Source organism: Phacochoerus africanus, chromosome 12 (assembly GCF_016906955.1).
Source record: "Phacochoerus africanus isolate WHEZ1 chromosome 12, ROS_Pafr_v1, whole genome shotgun sequence".
In the NCBI taxonomy this organism is placed as follows: domain Eukaryota; kingdom Metazoa; phylum Chordata; class Mammalia; order Artiodactyla; family Suidae; genus Phacochoerus; species Phacochoerus africanus.
In genome coordinates, this window is record NC_062555.1 from 55,320,900 (window position 1) to 55,340,110 (window position 19,211).

The following is a 19,211-nucleotide window of genomic DNA, read 5'->3' on the forward strand; positions in this document are numbered from 1 at the left end:
TTGCCTCCCCAAAGGATGGGAGGCTAGAGCAGTTATGCAGTACTGGTTAATAGTTATTCCCAGGGGACTTGAATTTCTCCACACTCCTGGACGAGGGCTGAGAAAGCTTAGTGGGCTTTAGAGGAAACCCTGAAGCAAAAAATGAAAGAAATTCTGGGGACACTTGAGGTGAGATACTCGGTAGTGAGGCACTAGGACATACTGGTCACACAGCCCACAACTATCAGCAGCTAAAATCTGAGATATGTCAAGAGTATGTGCTACAGGGCATAGACACACACACACACACACACACACACAACACACACGCTTCTAAGTTCCAAAGTCATATAGAACATATAGAATGCATCTTGAATGCTGTTCCCTAGACTTGAACATACAGACCATAACTGGACTTACAGAGGTGAGCAAGCCTAGGACTGTAACTCTAATTACATTGTTAAACTCTTTCCAACATGTTTACAAAGCAAATTCACTTTGCAGAAGTAGTTTATTATTGCCTGTGGTCCTTTTCTTTCCTTTATAATACTGCATCTTGATCCATTTGTTAGAAATAGTAGAGAATGCAATGAATTACTCCCAGTTAAAACTAGGGCACTGAAATAGTAGACCCCTCTCCCAGTACCTTTTTTTCATACAGACTAGCCAAATCGCAGTGTGATGAGACACTCTCATAAACTGGAATGAGCAAATTACCTAAATCGAGGTTCAGTGAGCTTAAGTCATCACCAAAGGGAAAACCTTAATATCACATTAGGGAGAAAAAGGCAAAACAGTTTCTCTTCACAGATTTTACCAAATTCGACAACTAATATTTGTAGAATACTGTCAAAGTCCCATAAGACATTCCACAATGTTCTAAACATTTGGGTTTAAGATCAGTTGTTTGCTCCTCTTTATAAATCATATCTGAAGATTTTAAAAAAGAATGAAAAAAATTCTTCTGCAATAAAAAAGAGCATATCCTCTGTGAAGTTTTGTGTATATTAAATGCATATAATTAAATTCAAAACATGTATTTGAAAACTTAGATTTTCTTCTTTCCTTCCTCCTTTTACTAGAAAATCTTATTCCTAAATCAGACTTAGATACCATTTCCACAAATGAGAGAAACACAATTTCCTTTCAAAAACTCAATACTGTAACACATCTATCTATCTTTCCTAATTATGGCCCACTCTACATTGCTTTATTTTGTTATTCATATAAATCAAGGTTTTTTCATAATGATCGCAATGTCCCCCAATTTTGTTTACTGGAGAGACTGTTACTTGTTTAGATTCAACCTGTTGAAGCAGAGAGGTGGAGAAAGAATTCAGGAATACAAGCATCTCAGATATTCCTGTTGAATCGTCCATCCCCGCTAGCTAAATGCAACTACCCTGCCCATTGTTCTCCTCACCAATCTATCATCCTGAGATGTACCACAACACAGAGAAATGGTCATGACTGACCCACTCTGTCTCTGTTCACTTCTTTTCCTGATGTTCCAAGGCCATATGACGAACTTTAATTGCTGCGTTCCTCTATTGTGCTTACTGCTAGAGTTCCACACATCTAAATGATGAACCCAAATAAACTGTGAACTTTCTAAACTAAGTCTATGGTTAGACATTTTTATTTTCTGATCTCGATTAAAATTGCAAAAGAGGAGTTCCCGTCGTGGCGCAGTGGAAACGAATCCAACTAGGAACCATGAGGTTGTAGGTTCGATCCCTGTCCTCGCTCAGTGGGTTAAGGATCTGGCTGCCATGAGCTGTGGTGTAGGCCAGCAGCTACAGCTCTGATTTGAACCCTAGCCTGGGAAGCTCCATATGCCGTGGGTACAGCCCTCAAAAGACAGAAGACAAAAAAAAAAAAAAGCAAAAGATCCAATATATATTGGGCTATAAAATACGATCATGCGTCCAGAACATGCCACAGAGAAGCACATAAGCTCTATTATCTTCCTCAGGTAGGAAATAATAATTAAGAGGTATTATGTCTACTGAAACAGTGGCAGCCAGGGATAAGGCTGGAAATGGACATAACTCCAAACAGTTCTATATTTCCTGATATAGGTAATACTAAGTTATGTTGGTTAAATGAACATTTCAATATTCATGGATAAAAAGCAATTTGTTAGAAATGGGAATTGGGGGTTAATAGATGCAAACTATTGCCTTTGGAATGGATAAGCAATGAGATCCTGCTGTATAGCACTGGAAACTATATCTAGTCACTTATGATGGAGCAAGATAATGTGAGAAAAAAGAATGTATACATGTATGTGTGACTGGGTCACCTTGCTGTACAGTAGAAAACTGACAGAACACTATAAACCAGCTATAATGGGAAAAATAAATAAATTATGATAACATTGTATCCTTTGTGCTCAAATAATCACAAGGCCAACACACAAGTGTCAAATAGTAAAGTGCTGTCATGAGAAACTTCCTCTTTAATAACTGTCTTCAATTTATTTGACTATGAAAAATCATGAGGTTCTATAAAGGACACAAAACATTAAAATGGAGAGAAAGCAAAATTGAAAGTCAGAGACTTGATTTCTAAAGCTCAAAAAAGCTAAAATTAAAGATAGATCTTTTTACCTATAAGTGTTTCCTGTAGGATGCAAAGCATGATTAAATAATCTTCTGGTTCCAAAAATATTTTATTAATTTATGCTGAAGCTCTCTATCTAGGACAACAGAATATATGTAGCTAGTAGAAATCCCACCACTACTAGGTAATAATAATGGGCTTCTTATTAATCTAATGAATGGTAACTTAGATTTATGAAGATTTAAAAGGTTAAGTTCCTAGAGAACAGGCTGTGATTTACACACTTCTTTATACAATCAGCACCGAACACAGTAATTTATACATACTGAATACTCAGCAAATAATTGGCAATGATGAAAGAGCTCTCTCAAAAGAATAAACTAATTGATCTGTAATACAAACATATAGTTGAAAATAACATTCAACTCAATAAATCTTCAGCCTTTTCTCTCAAACCATTTATGCATAAAAATTTATTCAAAATTATATTTTTCAAGATGCTAGATATAAACTAGAAAGATATGTTAAGAGTATAAGTTATTACAGGTATCTTTGGAACCTGTGGGATTTAGAAATCATCTTGGCTGATAATTTAATTCTAAGCAACTTGAAACCTCCTCCATGCACAGAATCCCAATCTGCTTTGCTCAAACTTGAAAACAAAGATGATACTTGGAACTTTCAGATAAAACGAATACTTCCTAAAAGCAAATGGCAAAAGCAATTTGGTAATAGCAGCTTTTCAGTCTGCTATATGGGTGATCAAATATGCCGCCTTAAAACAAAAATACAGAGGACATTGGGAGGTTAGAGTAGCACCACAGTAGGACTGGTAAATCTAAACGTTCACCTGCAAACATGAGCCCATCAAAATAAGTTGTGACAATCTGTAACCAGTATGTTAACCTATTTGCTTATCTTAATTTTTTTTTTTTACTTTTCTAGGGCCGCCCCTGCAGCATATGGAGGTTCCCAGGCTAGGGGTCTAATCACAGCTGTAGCTGCCAGCCCATACCACAGCCCCAGCAACACGGGATCCGAGCCACTTCTGTGACATATACCACAGCTCACAGCAATGCTGGATCCTTAACCCACTGAGCAAGGCCAGGCATCGAACCTGCAACCTCATGGTTCCTAGTCGGATTCGTTAACCACTGAGCCATGACAGGAACTCCTGCTTATCTTAATTTTCGTTTTACATTGACATCAGAAAAAAACAAAAATTCTGGACTTTTTTTTTTTTTTTTTGCTTTTTAGGGCAGCACCTGCAGCATATGGAGGTTCCCAGGCTAGGGGTCAAATTGGAGCTGCAGCTGCGGCCCACACCACAGCCACAGCAACTCAGGATCCACGCTCCATCTGTGACCTTCGCCACAGCTCAAGGCAACACTAGATCTCCACCCACTGAGCAAGGCCAGGGATTGAACTAGTATCTTCATGGATACTAGTCAGATTCATTTCCACTGCAGCACAACTGGAACTCCTGGACATTTTTTTATAAGTTTCACATTTACATAAACTAGTAAAAATAGAAACTTTAGAATGCTTAAGTAAACCATAGTACATTTGCTCAATGGAATTCTATGTTAACAATTAAAACTATATTCAGGAAAACTACATATATGTTATTTCAAATAAATATAATATCAAGTGTTTAGAAAGATTATCTATACAGACATTTTTATAAAACCTATAAACAAAAACTTAAATGACCAATAGATTTTCAAATGACTTTTTAAATTCTACTTTTTTATACATTCCAAAGTTTCTTTAAACACAAATATTCAGGATCCTCCAGAGAGCAATGAGCAACAAACTGAATTTTTGCTCCAAATTCCAAAAAAAAAAATAATTAAACTATCAATGCTACAATTACTGAAAACTTTCAGACTTCTGAAATACTTAAGAAATCTATTCTTTCAGCTTTTAATTTTGATATAATTTGAAATGTAGAGAAAAGCCATGAGATCTCATATAAATGGATAAAAATGTGTCATATACACACAATGGATTATTATTCAGCCACAAGAAAATAGGATGTCCTTCTATTTGTGACAACATGGATGGCCTTGCGTACGTTATCCTAAGCAAGATAAGTCAGACAGAGAAAGACAAGTACTATATAATATCTCTAATACAGAATCTTATGCAGAATCTAAGAAACCTCGAAAACAGAATAAAATGGTTGTTACCAATGACAGAAGGTGGGGGGATAAGATTTAAAGCTACAAACTTGTAAAGAGTAGTATATAAGCCGTAGAGATCTGATGCACAGTATAATGAATATATTATATTATTATTACATTATATATATTCATTATAGATTATCTATATTCATTATCTATAATCATTACATTATAATGATATGATAAATATTGCTTCAATGAAATGATGTTACACTTAAAAATGCATCAAAGTAAGAAGCTGCACACCTTAAATTTATAAAATGTAACATGTCAAATTTATCAAATAAAAAAAGAAAGCCCATATATTCCTTATCTGGGATTCACTTATTATTTACATTCTACAGCATTTATTTTATTATTCATATTTTCTCAATATAAAACAGATGTTTATAAATTGATATGTACACCATTTCTGAACCATTTGAGATACTGCATCTCTTTACTATAAACACCTAGGCTTGTATGTCCTGAGAAAAGAACATTCTCATACAAAACCATGGTACAATTATCAAAGTTGGGAACTTTAATATTGCTATGATTTTTTAAAATGAATAGTCCATATTAAAATATCATCATTTGTCATAGTAATGTCCTTTCTAGCTATTTTTATCCACCCAGGATGAAATCCAAAATCATGCATTGCAGTCAGGTACCTTGTCTCTAATCTCTGGTCTGAAACATGATTAGGAAAATAAAGAATTTTTTCTAGTTTCCCAAATCACTTTTCTGAAGAATTTGTAAGTTTTGCTGCATTTTATAAGGTTTTTGTTTTATAAACTACGAATCAGCTAATTTTTAAAGATTGTACCAGACAGCAAACATACAGCTGATGAAAAATAATATATACTAAATGCATAAAATAAATACTAAATTGTATGTCTGAATGCTACTGTTGGCTACACCTTTTTAGGTGGAATAATAAAGTACAATACTGTACATAGTTAAACCAGTAAATGGAGATCGTTTTTTTTAGTGAGTCCTTCATTTTTATGCTGTTCTTTTAAACTCTGTATTGATATTCTAATAAGACTGGGAAAGTTAACACTACTAAAATGCCTTTCTAAGTATTTCATCCCACTTGGGTTTTTTTTTTAAGGGAACAACAAACAGAATAAGAAGGTAAATTAGAAAACTTACGTCCAAAATTCTATTTGAATTCCTGCTGCCAAAACCAAAAATTATATTGTGTACACATTGAGAAATTTCACTTATCATAAAAACCCAAGTGGTAATTTCAGGCACTGCTGATAAGACACTAAAGTTTTTCAGTAGTTTTCTTAAAATAACAGTTTTTTTAAAAAAATTCTGAGGACTTAATTAATGAACAAATTAAAGGGACATTTTCCCCTATTCCTCCTTTATACTTTTTGGATTAAAAAAACATACATCATTATTAATCTCTTAGATTGATATTTCCTAGGAATAAATTGTAAAAGTATCAAACCGGTACATCAAAATGTATCTACATTTTTATGACTTGTGCACATATTTCAAAATGTACCCCAGAGAGTTCTCTTCCTATGTTTTAGGAAAGAAAAACTCTGTGCTTCTGATCTAGAAATAAATGAAGAATGACTTTGAGGTGGGGAGGGTGAATTGAAGCAGAAATTACATATTTCAAGTCTTCATAGCATATACATTATGTAGAGATATCACTATTGTATTAAGGGTTTTGCTGATTAAGATTCTTAAGTGCCAGTAGTACAAACTTGTGTTTTCACAAGAGTAAAAACACAACATTTGGACATTTGACTATCTGGATATAAATCATGCCTACCCTTTAAGGCCAGTTAAAGCTTAAAGCTCTTACATTTGACCTAGGTTACTAATATTGGACACTGAGTTGTATTTTACTCAAGATTGCCCTTATTTGTTGTTTGTAGGTATTGCAATATATTCTGAGATGATCAGGGTCTGTCCTGGAAGTAACTTAGAAACCTCACTTTTTTACTCACTTTTTTTTTTTTCTTCAGTTCTAAACAATGTCTGAATAATCATGGCCCAGTAATATTTTTTGACATATGATTTTCAGACACATAAATCAATCAACAAACCGGTTGATCAGAGGCTCCTACTTGGAGGTGGTGTGGGCCTCAGTGCAGGGAACTGGTTCTGAGAGAAGATTATAGCTTGGACCTTTATAAGACCAGCCCCATGTGCTTATAAGTCACAGTCCCCTTCTTCTTTCCATTTCACAGGCATGAGAGAAAAAGATGAGTCACAGACAATGAACATAACTCAGCTGGAAGTAACAAAGAATCACAACATGTATTGAGAGTTCAGCATTAGCTCTTTATACAAATAATATTCAGCTGAAATCATTATATGGTAAACACCTTCCTTTCCATACACATATTTGATTTTTTATTAGAAATGGAGGGAACATATTCATCAATCAATGTTTGGAGTTAAAATGCTGCAATGAGCTAACCATGGGAAGATACATTTGTTGTTCAATGTTTGATCTGTTTAGAATGATGCAATAACCTGCCTCTAGTCTTCAGCTTAATAATATCATATCCAAAAATTAAGTGGAAAAAGGTACAAGCACATGAGTTGTTCCAACACATCAGGATATTTCTCTGCTTATTTGGTTCAGTATTTATAATATCCACCAGGAAAGAATAGTTAGCAGACTGTGCTTATACTTAACACTGCTATGCAAAAAGACTCCTACTGTTAGCACACGAGTATATATTTGCATATTCTAAGATCAGGATTAGCTAATCTGCTTTCATGTATTTATATCATGAATGGCCAGCTATAACAATAAGCTCGAAATGAAGCCCAGTGCAAAAAAATGTTTTCTATTTCCTCACTATGAATATAGTCAGTCTTTCCCTGTATTTTTATATGCTTATATATACCTCTTATATTCACTTTTCTATTGTTTTCTAGATTTCTATTTCTTGCAAGTGACTTTAATGGTATTTTCTTTGGACAAAAATACCACTTTAGACAGATCTTGGAACAATTCTGATCTGAATTATAAAATCATAAAACATGAATGGACTTTTTTTTGGCTATAGACAATTTATTCATTCAATCTCCACAATGCCTAGTACATAAATACTATAAATAAAAGGATTAAATTCTCCAAATTCACTTTAATATAACTATAATTTGGGGGTATCATATGTTACCTCAATTATTTGTCACAACCATCAAGGGCACAGACCTCACTATTCCTGATTTATGAATGGGGGAGAGTCTCAGAATACATAAGAAACTTCCCAAGTCTCCTGCTAGTAAATGGAGATAAGACTGATACCCATCTGTCTGACTCAAAGGCCATCCTACTACAGAAAGCCCACTAAATTATAAATTGTCTAAGTCACCAATCATTTGAAATTGTGAAGTTTCCTCTGGAAAAAGCACTACAGTCTACTGTGAATGCTGGAAAAAACACTGAGTGGGAAACAAACCTACAGAGCATACAAGTTTTCTATTAGTGCTGTAACAAATTACCACAAACTTGTTATCTTAACACAAATTTATATTGCTTCTATTGTAGTGTAAATATAACTTCAAAAAATTTTATTGATATATAGTTGACTTACAATGTTGTGTTAGTTTCATGTGCATAGCAAAGTGATTCAGTTATACATACATATATATGTATACATATATATTCTTTTTTGGATTATTTTCCATTATAGCTTATTATAAGATATTGAGTGCTATACAGTAGGTCCTTGTTAGTTATCTATTTTATATACTGTAGTACATATATTTTAACCTCAAACTCCTAATTTCCTTCTTATATAAAATATAATATATAGCTGACTCTTAAACAACACCAGTTTCAACTGTGCAGGTTCACTTGCACTTGGATTTTTTTTCACTAAATATGTACTACGGTACTACATGATCCGTGGTTGGCTGAATCTATGTATGTGGAACCACAGATAAGGAAAGCCGACTATACATGGCAGGGGTCGTTGCCCCTAACCTTGTGTGGTTCAAGGGTCACCTATAGTTATATTCATTCTTCTCCTGCTGTAGCTCAGAAGTCCAATGTGCATCTCACTGGGCTACAGTCATGGTGTGATCAGAGCTTCCTTTTCTTCTGGAGGGCCCAGGAGAGACTCCTTTTCCTCGTCTTTTTTTCAGCTTCTTGAGGCTATCTACATTCCTTGGCTTGTGCATCCCTTCCTGCATCTTCAGAAACAGCAACGTAGTCTTTCTCTGACTCTTCTTATGTCCTCACGGCTGTCTCTGTCCACAGCTGGGAATGCTTTTCTGCTTTTCAGGATTCCTGTGACCAGATTGAACCTCCTGGATCAGCCAGGATAATCTTCTCATCTCAATGTCTATAATTTTATCACATCTGAAACGTCCCTTTTTGTACCGTGTGGAATAACATTTTTGCAGGTTGTGAAAAATAGAATGTGCTCATCTTTTAGGTTTGGGGCACTATTCTGCTTACTACAATGAGCTACTCCATGAATGACCAACAGTCAAATTTCCCTGTCAGATACTGCCGTGAGCTGCTGTGTAGGTTGAAGATGTGGCTCAGATGTGGCATGGCTGTGGCTGTAGCTCCGATTTGACCCCTAGCCTACAAACTTCCATATGCCGTGGGTGTGAAAAGAAAAAAATTCTCTGCCAGAGATTTTTTAGTATTTGGGAAAAGCTGATTGTTAACACAAGTGAATCTCTAATTAGCAGTCCAATGTTGTAAAATAATGTAAATAAATAAAAATAGTAAAATAACTAAGGGAAAATCTAATAAAGTATAATTTCAGCTAGTAGGGGAGAAGGAAGATTTTTGGAGGACTATTATATCTCTTTGCAGGCTCATTTTAAGGGTAAAAATTGAAAAAAATCTCTAACCTAAAAATATGTTCCTCTGTTTGGAACTGCAGCAGATACTAAATGGAGGGGATGAAAATGGGCAGAATATTTAAGGAAAGGGGTAAGCAGAATAAACACAAGCTTTCAAATAATAATTATAAAAATAATATTTATTGAGCATTTAATGTGTGCCATCTACTATGATTAGAACATGACATTCATTACATCATTTGATCCTTATTCTATAAAGCAGATGATACCAGCCCAACTTTATATATGGCATAAATGAAGTTTAGGCTAAATAATTTAGCACTGTGCAAATAAGTCATAGAGCCAGAATTCAAACCTAAATTAGACATATTCCAAAGACCAGGCTCTTAACTGTTGTATTAAACTATGGTAAAAATTCATCTCTAACATCAGCAACCAAGGAAGTGCAACATGGTATGGAGTGTGTAACAATAATCGAAAAGAACTAGTCAAAGATAAACAAAGCAAAGGCGATGGTCAACAGTCTAGGAAGACTGATGACAATGGGAATTCTTCCACTAGCAAATAACCCTACGTGCCAGACACTTAGTGAGTAGACTCCAAATCTCTATAAACAATACCAATGAAAGAAAATATAAAAATTGAAAATTAGGCAAATGACAGGCAAAAGCATAAGCCCAGGCAATTAGATGGAGAATTTTCCTACTACAACTGAAGTGATTAGAACCAGATCACACGGCTTTAGTAAGACCAACAGCAAAGTAATGATGCTAATTATGAGAATATGATGTCTAAAAGCTCTTTTAATCTATTCCAAGTTTGGAATTGGACGAGAGACTGGCACTGGAGTTCATCTGCAAAAAGCCAAATATCTCTAGCTCTTCAGCCATGAAACAGAAGAGGGATAGGGAGAATGAGACCCGAGCGTCACAAAAACAACACTCAACCAAAGATAGGTTAGCCTTGTTTAGCAGTTTAGCTCGGCATCGCTATATTATAACCGTTTTCAAAGAAGAGTTTCCCATTTCTTTCTTCCAAGACTACACATTTTTTTAAATCTCTGTTTTTTCGGTGTTTTTTTTTTTTCTTTTCCCCCTTGGTCCTTCTTCCCTCACCATCAACAGCACCAGAGTTAGCAAAGCAGGGATGACTGTCACTTTTAGATGTGGGTCATTTGTAAGCTGGCTTTAACTGGAAATGTACACGAGCTGATCCAAAAGGCAAGAGTGGTAAGACTGAGAGGCTGGTAATGTGTCCACATAAAAGAAAAAGAGATTGTACTGAAGACAGAATTCATAGTGAGACAGATGGATTTGAGGAAGATGAGCTTGTCATAAGCCTGTATTTCATCAACCTGGAAGTGAACAAACTGGATTTGAAGAGACAGTTAAACATGAGTACTTGGATATTCAGAAATCCTGCTACTATCCAGATGTCAGATCCTATTAGCTCTCATATGACCACCAATTTAAAGAGAGATGCCAGGAACACAGTCTCTGGGCTGTCAGCACAATTTTAAATCAAGTTAACTGAACATATCTGTGTTGGTCTTCACAAGCCCTTTGTTTACAGTGGGCTTGGGTCTAAATAGTTTTAAATCACTTCATATTTTAACAGGATTTTTAACAGTCACATTGACATTTTCTCTAAGAGATCAACACCAAATCTCAGCTCCTCTTTCCAAATGGGATATATGACTATAATAAATGTGAGAATTTCAGGTCTTTTTCTAGATTCACAGCTATTAGTTAAGTAAATTTTATCTTTGAGAGGCATCCTTTTCTGTTTTCCATATCCCATTTTTCATATCAAGAAACTCATTTTCTCCCACTGCCTTTAACTCCCAAGTCTTCTTACCACTCCCCTTCTCAAAGTAGCACTAGTTGTTATAGACTTTTGCTATCCCATTTTCCCAGTGATCCACAAAGAATTCATTCTCCAAGAATTCTAGTTTAAAAAACTGGTTATCCTAATAGAATAAAATCTATGAGACAAACTGCTAAGTACCAATGATACAATCTTTACTTGTATCACTGATGTGTGTTTATCTATATTGGTGTATTTATTTGCTTATTCCTCATCTAACTATATCTATGAACACTCATTATATACCATGTACTATGCTAGATGTTTTATATAACCTCATTTTGGGGCTCTTCAATGCTTTCTTTACCTTTGGCTCAAGGTCATTCCTTGTTTCATGGAAACCTCCTCAGGAATATATGTAAACAGCTGCTCATATGATTTGCCTGGCTACTATGACTAAAAACCTAACATAATGTGGCTCAGGCTGCAGCTGTGCAGCAGGTTCAGTCTTGGCCTGGGAACTTCCACATGCTGTGGGCATAGCCTGAAAAACAAAAATAAAAACAAAAACCCAAAAACAAAACTTAACATATGGAGACAGAAATATGTAGTTCAATTCTAATAATAAACCAAAAATATTTTTCAAATGTTTGGATAGTCTTTGGTAGAATGCCCTAGTGAGTTATAACTCATACTTCTTAGGACAAGGAATGAATAATGTTAGTTTTTCATGCAACCTGGCAAGACCACCAGGAAAGATATTTTTGGTCAAAGAACACTTTACTGACTACAAATTATAACATGAAGCTACCTTTCTGTTCTGTCACTGAGGCAGGCTAGTTCTAGTTAAGTATGTACTGAGGTCAAAGCTGAATCACAGCTATGCCCAAATATAGATCATTTTTCTGAAATCTGTGTCTTCTTTTTCATGGCTGCCGTGTTTACAACATAGGAGTTAGACTTATGCAGAGAAGCAGCCTCTTCTTAGAGAGAGTAGGTCCAGTGAAAAACACTGGCTTTTAAAATAAGGAAGAAAGTAGGAGTGTGCAAATTAAATAAAGATAAGTTGTTAAAGGTTAACTGGTTTCTCCTGGTGGTGTTATAAGCAAATGGCACAGTCAGTCTCTGGTTCTACAATATTTAGATGTTTTATTTCCGTCACATAGTGGGAGCTGAGAACAAATGTGGGTAAACCAGATACAAAATACCTTCACAGAACATAAGCTAAAACCTATTTCCTTAATCCCTCAGCACTGAATCACATGTTATGTCTGGACCATAAATGCAAAGAATGTCAAAGTATCGTGGCTATAGCCATTGTCTGGTATACACACACATACACACACACACACACACACACACACACACAGAGAGAGAGAGAGAGAGAGAGAGAGAGAGGGAGGGAGAAAGCATATCCATGCTGAAAATATGTTGTCATTATTGCTACTGCAGTAGTCCTCTATTGATGCATAATAACTTACTGGAAATCTAGAGCTTAAAACACTATTTCACTATTTCCCTGTTTGTGTTGATCAGAAGTCTGGCACAGTGAGGCTGGACTCTCTGCTCAGGGTCTCACTAAACTGAAACCAAGCTTTTGGCCACAATATATTCTCAGCTGGAGCTCTAAGGCTTCATTCAAATATATTCAGGCCCTCACATTTATAGAGTTGAGATCCCTGATGGCTGCCCTTAGCTCTTACGGGCCACCTACAGGCCCTAGGCATGTGGCCCCTTTCACAACAAGCTCATTTAATCAAAGCTGGCACTAGAATCTCTCTCCAGTCAGCTACCATAGGAAGGAAAATTGTTTAATGCAATGTAATTACTTGAGTGACTATATCATCACCTTTGTACATAACATAACCTTGCAAGGGAGTGACCACCACCATGTATTCTGAGGTCCCACCCACATTTATGGGGAGGGGATTGTACAGCACATGTGGGAGCAGAATCTTGGAGGCCGTTTTAGAATTATGTCTATGACAACTGCTACTCAGAACAAGGACTGAATTCTGTGAGTTATATGACTGAGGAGACAGCAAAAGGTTACTTCCAGAACCTAGAAGTTACGGGTAAACTGTCTCAAGATGAAAACAGTACTTTCCAAGAGGAAACCAAGAAAAAAAAATCTGTAAATGTCTACCAAGATTCCCAGAGGAAGACACTCAGGTCTTCTTAATCTTAATGTATCCTTTGAACTATGCCCAGGAGAGATGCAAATTCCTAAAAGACCAATAATAAGGCTGGCAAAGATTTATGATTGACTGTCTAAACGATACCTGTACCTCAGTTTTAGCAGCCTCCAATCCTAACTTCCCATAAAACTACCTCCTTTCTCCACTACCCTCCTTCTTAATGATTATATCCAAGAGCTGGGTACAAGTCAATATGGCAACATTGTATTGTCTAGAGATAAAGTAAAAAAAATCAATATTCAAATTGTAACTTTGACGTCTTCTGGAGTACGACTAAATTACCAGGTGAGCAAGTTTTCATTCTGGAATAAGTACAGACCTCAGAGATATTGTGGGTTTGGTTCCAGACCACTGCAATAAAGTGAAATCACAGTAAAGCAAGTCACATGAATTTTTGGTTTCCCTGTACATATAAAAAAAAATTAAGCTTACACACCATACTGTAGTCTCTTAAGTGTCAACAGCATTATGTCTAAAACACAATGTAAATACCTTAATCTTAAAATGCTTTATTGCTACAAAGTCCTAATCATCATCTGACAAAAGGGGCTTGCCAAAATGTTCAATTTGTTTTTTAAAAAAGCATAGTATCTTTGATATCTTTATGCACAATAAAGCAAAGCAAATGAAAGGAGGTATGCCTGTATATCCCCTGTATAATATGGGGGACTGTAAATATGACAGGATAGCCTTTAATTAGGTCATGTTACTTGGCAAAGTGATGGGATAGTCATACCCATGATTACATTATATAAGAGTTCATCTGAACAGACTGAGGAGATTTTCTTGGTAGCCTTGAAAAGTAGGGTGCAAAACTGAGAGGGTCACATGACTAGGACTAGAGGAGACTTCAGGAGCTGAGAGTAAGTCTAGGCTGGCATCTAGCAATGAAAGTGGAACCTCACACATACAGTGGCAAGGAACTGAATTCTGCCAATGACCTAAATGAACTTGGAAGAAGGCCCCTGAGCCTCAGATTAGATCACACTGCAGATGACATCTTGATCTGGGCCCAATGAGACCCTGCACAGAGGAGTCAGCTAACCCATGACTGAAAAGCTAACCAATTAAAACGGTGCTAGTAAGACGGTGTTGCTTTAAGTTATTAGCTTTCTGATAATTCTTCATATAGCAGAGAGAACTTACATAGAAACAAATTGATGAATAAAATAAGCAAACCCTAGCAAAATTAGCTTTAGGGACTTTCCCAATTGTTTCTACTTATCAAGTAGAGAAAATATTTTCAGGCATTTAAAATGTATTGAAAATGAAAATGACCAAAATAAACACATTTTTGGATGGTACTCCAGAGGATTAGAGATGACAAACTAAAGCAAAAACTCCTTAGGTGATGAAGGAATGCCAAACCAGTGGGGATTTAATCATCTAATTCCAACAAGGTTAAAAGAGAATCTGAATAATTAATTATGGCAGGTATTATGTGTATTCACACACATATGCACAGAAACAAAGGGCACTTACTCCGAAAGTTGTTCACTGAGAAGGGTTGTGGATGATAGAATCCTGCTTTGCAAATGCACTCATAGGCTCCAAGCACGAATCCTAGGCCTTTAATTGGCATACACTATGAAAAAGAAAAGACAGCAGCACAGTTGATCATAGCTTATTTCACAGTATGAAGACCCACAGATATCCATCATTGCAAATGGTAACAGAACTATCACATTTTCCAGAAATAAAACATCTCATTTTTGAACTTTTATTTTAGGTTTGTTTGCCAACAGACACTTTTTTTAGAAGTAGCAAACTGAGTTTTCTTTCTAAATATATGCCATTACAGCTGCAGTTGCCATACATCTTAAACACATTCAATTGCCATAGGAAGTAATTATACACATATTTTTTAAATGTCTCACATATCATCTTATTCCTTTAAGAGATATTTCCTAAGCCTATAAGAATATTTTTAAAGTGATTCCATGCTAAATATTCCCACCAAAGCAAAGGTAAGTAGGTAGATGGACAGACAGACATATAGAATTTAATATATGGGGACTGTTTTTATAAACTAAATATTCAACAAATTTCATCCTTGGAATAAAAAATAAAAACTGATGAATTAACAAAGCAAGTAAACTTTAAAATGCAAATTTGGAAGAGAAAAAAAAGATGGATTAATGATCCAAAGTGCTCTTTACCCAAAATCTGTTTCATGGATAAATGTTCTACGTGTATATAAAAAGAAGAAAAACAATGACTGGCTACCCAAATATGTCACATCTACGGACAAAATGGACATCTCCCAAAAGTGTAATTCTGGCTTCTTTTAAGGACATCACTGCATCCTAGCAAAATTCAGTTTAACATAACTTCATTTTTGCTACATTCAATTACATAAGCATGGTATAACTTCTATTAAAATATAGTTAATCTGTAAAACAGAGTGTTTCAAGAATTTGATCAACATTGAAATTACTTTTCTAATATCTCTCTACCAAGAGCCCAACCCTTGGCCTTTTGGTATTATATTAGAGGAACTTAGAATTTAGTGAACTTAAAAGTTATAAAGTGTCCCTCTGATTTTGAGGCCCTTGAGAGGAAATTCTAAATATCTAAATAATAATCCTCCAATTTAAACTTTAATGATTAGTAACTAGATAAACACTGCATAATAACGTGAAAACTCCACCAAACAGTAAAGTATATGTGTAAGGTAGCAAGAGCTAATATATACTCTAAATTCACAGATTATAGTAAGAAAGTATTTGAAAAAGATACTACAAGCTCTACAAGAGCTTATTGAATATTTTATTTCATTAATACCCTTTTTTTCCCCAACACACACTTATATCCAATTATGTCCTGCAATTAAAAACACAGTTCTTGACCCAGAGAAAAATACAAGAGCAGATGAGTACCAGAGAGTTCAATTGGGTGGGGAAGTATTTATGAAAGAACTATTACGCGCATAGAAAATTCCTATAGGACCTAAATGAAATAGCCATCCTACCTTATAAAGATTCAGTGATATAGTGGGTCAGATCCTATCTGAGGTGTATGAATAAAAAGCCAATTATAACATTTTCTTTGGAGAAGCACTGGTATTATGACAAGATCATAATATTTCTAGTCAGTCAGAAAAGACACATTTGAATTCTGACCCACTAGATACGTGAATTCAGGCTATACTCTTAACTTCTCTGAAACTTTTTTTTTTTAATTTATAAAATTTGTAAGAACTATCATTCAATAAGATTTAGGTACAGTTTAAAGAAGGCAGAACTCCTAATAGGTGAAATATGGGGAATACGAGGAAGAGAAGAATAAAGGATAACTCCAAGTTTTTGCCCTGAGCAACCTTAAGAATGGTGTTGCCATCAAGGAGCCAGGAGAGGCTGCACGTGGAGAAGAGAGCAGATGTTAAGGTTTGCAAATGTTAAATGTGAAGTGTCTGTAGGAAATTTAATTCTCAATATCAAATAAGCTGCCTGATAAAGTAGTATGGAGTTTAGGAGAGGTGTCTACGCTGTATAATTTGGGATTCATTTGCATAAATATGATATAAATCATACAGATGCATAAAGCCATGAGATCAGGTCAGACCAGATCACTAAGGGAATGCCTGTAGGCAGTAAAGGAAATAGGTCAAAGAAGATGAGATTAAGGACATTCCAAGGCTAAAAGGTTAAGCAGAAAGGAAGAAACAAAAGATCCTGAGAGCATCTCCGTGAGGAATCATCGTTAGGAATCATAATTTAATTAGATTGTGATACTTAGTATATAACATAGAATTTCTTGTGAGTTACATTCATCTAGCCAAGATATATCTAGCTAAATTAAGTCTTAGATTCTAAGAATACAGCAGTGTATTCTGCTTTGCTGGAATTTGGAGGTTAATGCTATTCATTTAATCAGCAATAATTCCCTGGTAATGTGACTCAGCACTGCAACAGTGACTCAGCTGAGAATTTTAAATGGTTAAGACAGATCTGAAAGTTTACTGGAATAAAAATACTTCTTTAATAAAAGCTAACTGTAGAGCTAATAGAAAAATGAAGTTTTTCTAAAAAAAAAAAAAATCTAAATCTAGCTGATTAGATAATATCACCAAATATAAAGTCTCCTGAAGCAAAGAAAAAAAAAAAAGCTTCCTAATTTTATTAAGGGAAATACTGCAACAGGAATTATTAGTTACCTCAAACTCTTTGTTCTAGTCTTAAGTTATATTCTCAAAGAAAATTAAAAACATGTTCAGCCAGTAAAATCCAATAAAAGAATATCATTCTGCTACACATACAATGTGTGGAATCAAATGTGCTGTTGTCTACACACACTTGTCCTGCAGTGTATGAGAGATCTTAGCTTATTTTTCTGTTAATAACTGTAATTCTGCACTCAAATTGCCATACTTTCATGCTCCATCCACCACCACCATTGTGTAGCTACTCCAAGTTAGCTACCTCCCAACCAAACTTTTATACATTTTTCAGGATGAGGCAATTAGTTTATTAGTCAGGCTGATCTTTTTTTTTTTTCTTTTTTTTTTTTAAATCTCCGTAAGTATGGTGACTACTCAACCTATGTTTACTGTATATGGACTAAGTAACTGCTTTTTATAGTCTTTTCTCCTTAAAGATGTAGAATATAAACACAGATCCTCACTAAATACAGGAGGAAATCTTCAGAATTTTACTCTGACATTCATTTGAGATATTCACTTTAGATACTAAAGATATTTATTCTATATATTCAAATCTAATCTTTCCACTTTATCTTAAAAGAAGTTCCAGAAGGGAAAAATGGAAAAAGCAGCGCTTTTTCCATAACGGAAGCTCTTCCATGATAGCCTTTGATAAACACTACGTTTTATATTAATGCTTTTTAATATTATTTTATTTACAAAGTAAATTAATTTATTTAAATTAATTACTTAGCACCCTTGTGAGTGAAGAAGGTGCTCACAAGATTAGATGCCTTCTTTGATGAATCTTACCAAGCCATCAGCAGAGGTTTCCAGAACCACAATCAAAATTATTCAGAGATATTCTTTTGTTGAATTTCTTAGGAGTAATCCAGATCCAGATGGGAAGAGATGAAGGCTAAGCCTTTAGAGCAAAATGGACAGACTGCCAGAAGTACACAATTTCTGAGTCATAAAGAATAAAAAAAAAAGTATGGACAAACTTATAACTAGTACAGAGACTGAATCAGTAGTCAAGTACCTCCTAACAAAGAAAAGACCAGGGCCAGATAGTGTCACTAGAGAAGTCTACCAAACATTTTTAAAAAATTAACATCAACATTCCTCAAAATCTTTCAAAAATTGGAGAATACTTCCTAATTCATTTTATGAGGCGAGCATTACCCTGATACCAAAGCCAGATACTACAAGATACTACAGGAAAACTGCACAATGATTCTGTTTAATACTGTGAAAATCTTCAACAAAATACTAGCAAACAGCACATTAAAAGGACTATACACCATGACAAATGGGGTTTATTCCTGGGATACAAGGAGGTACATCTTACAAAAAAAAAAAATAAATCAATGTGATACACCATAATGACAGAATGTACAACAAAAACTACATGATCATTTCAATTAATGCACAAAAAGCATTTGATAAAATTCAAAGTTTTTTCATAATAAAAACCTCAACAAGTTAGGGACAGAAGGAAACTATCTCATAGTAATAGTCATATATGAAAAGCTTTTAACTAACATC

The 19,211-nt window shown here is 35.0% G+C and overlaps 1 protein-coding gene across 1 annotated transcript in view; it reads right to left on the reverse strand.

The window, feature by feature from the left end:
* The window catches only part of GPR158 (G protein-coupled receptor 158), a 331,761-nt gene that overhangs the window by 136,557 nt on the left and 175,993 nt on the right, over positions 1-19,211 (reverse strand). Inside the window, exon 3 of the mRNA XM_047755079.1 lies at positions 15,005-15,107. Coding sequence (XP_047611035.1) covers positions 15,005-15,107 — 103 coding nt within the window. The remainder of the gene's footprint in view (positions 1-15,004; positions 15,108-19,211) is intronic.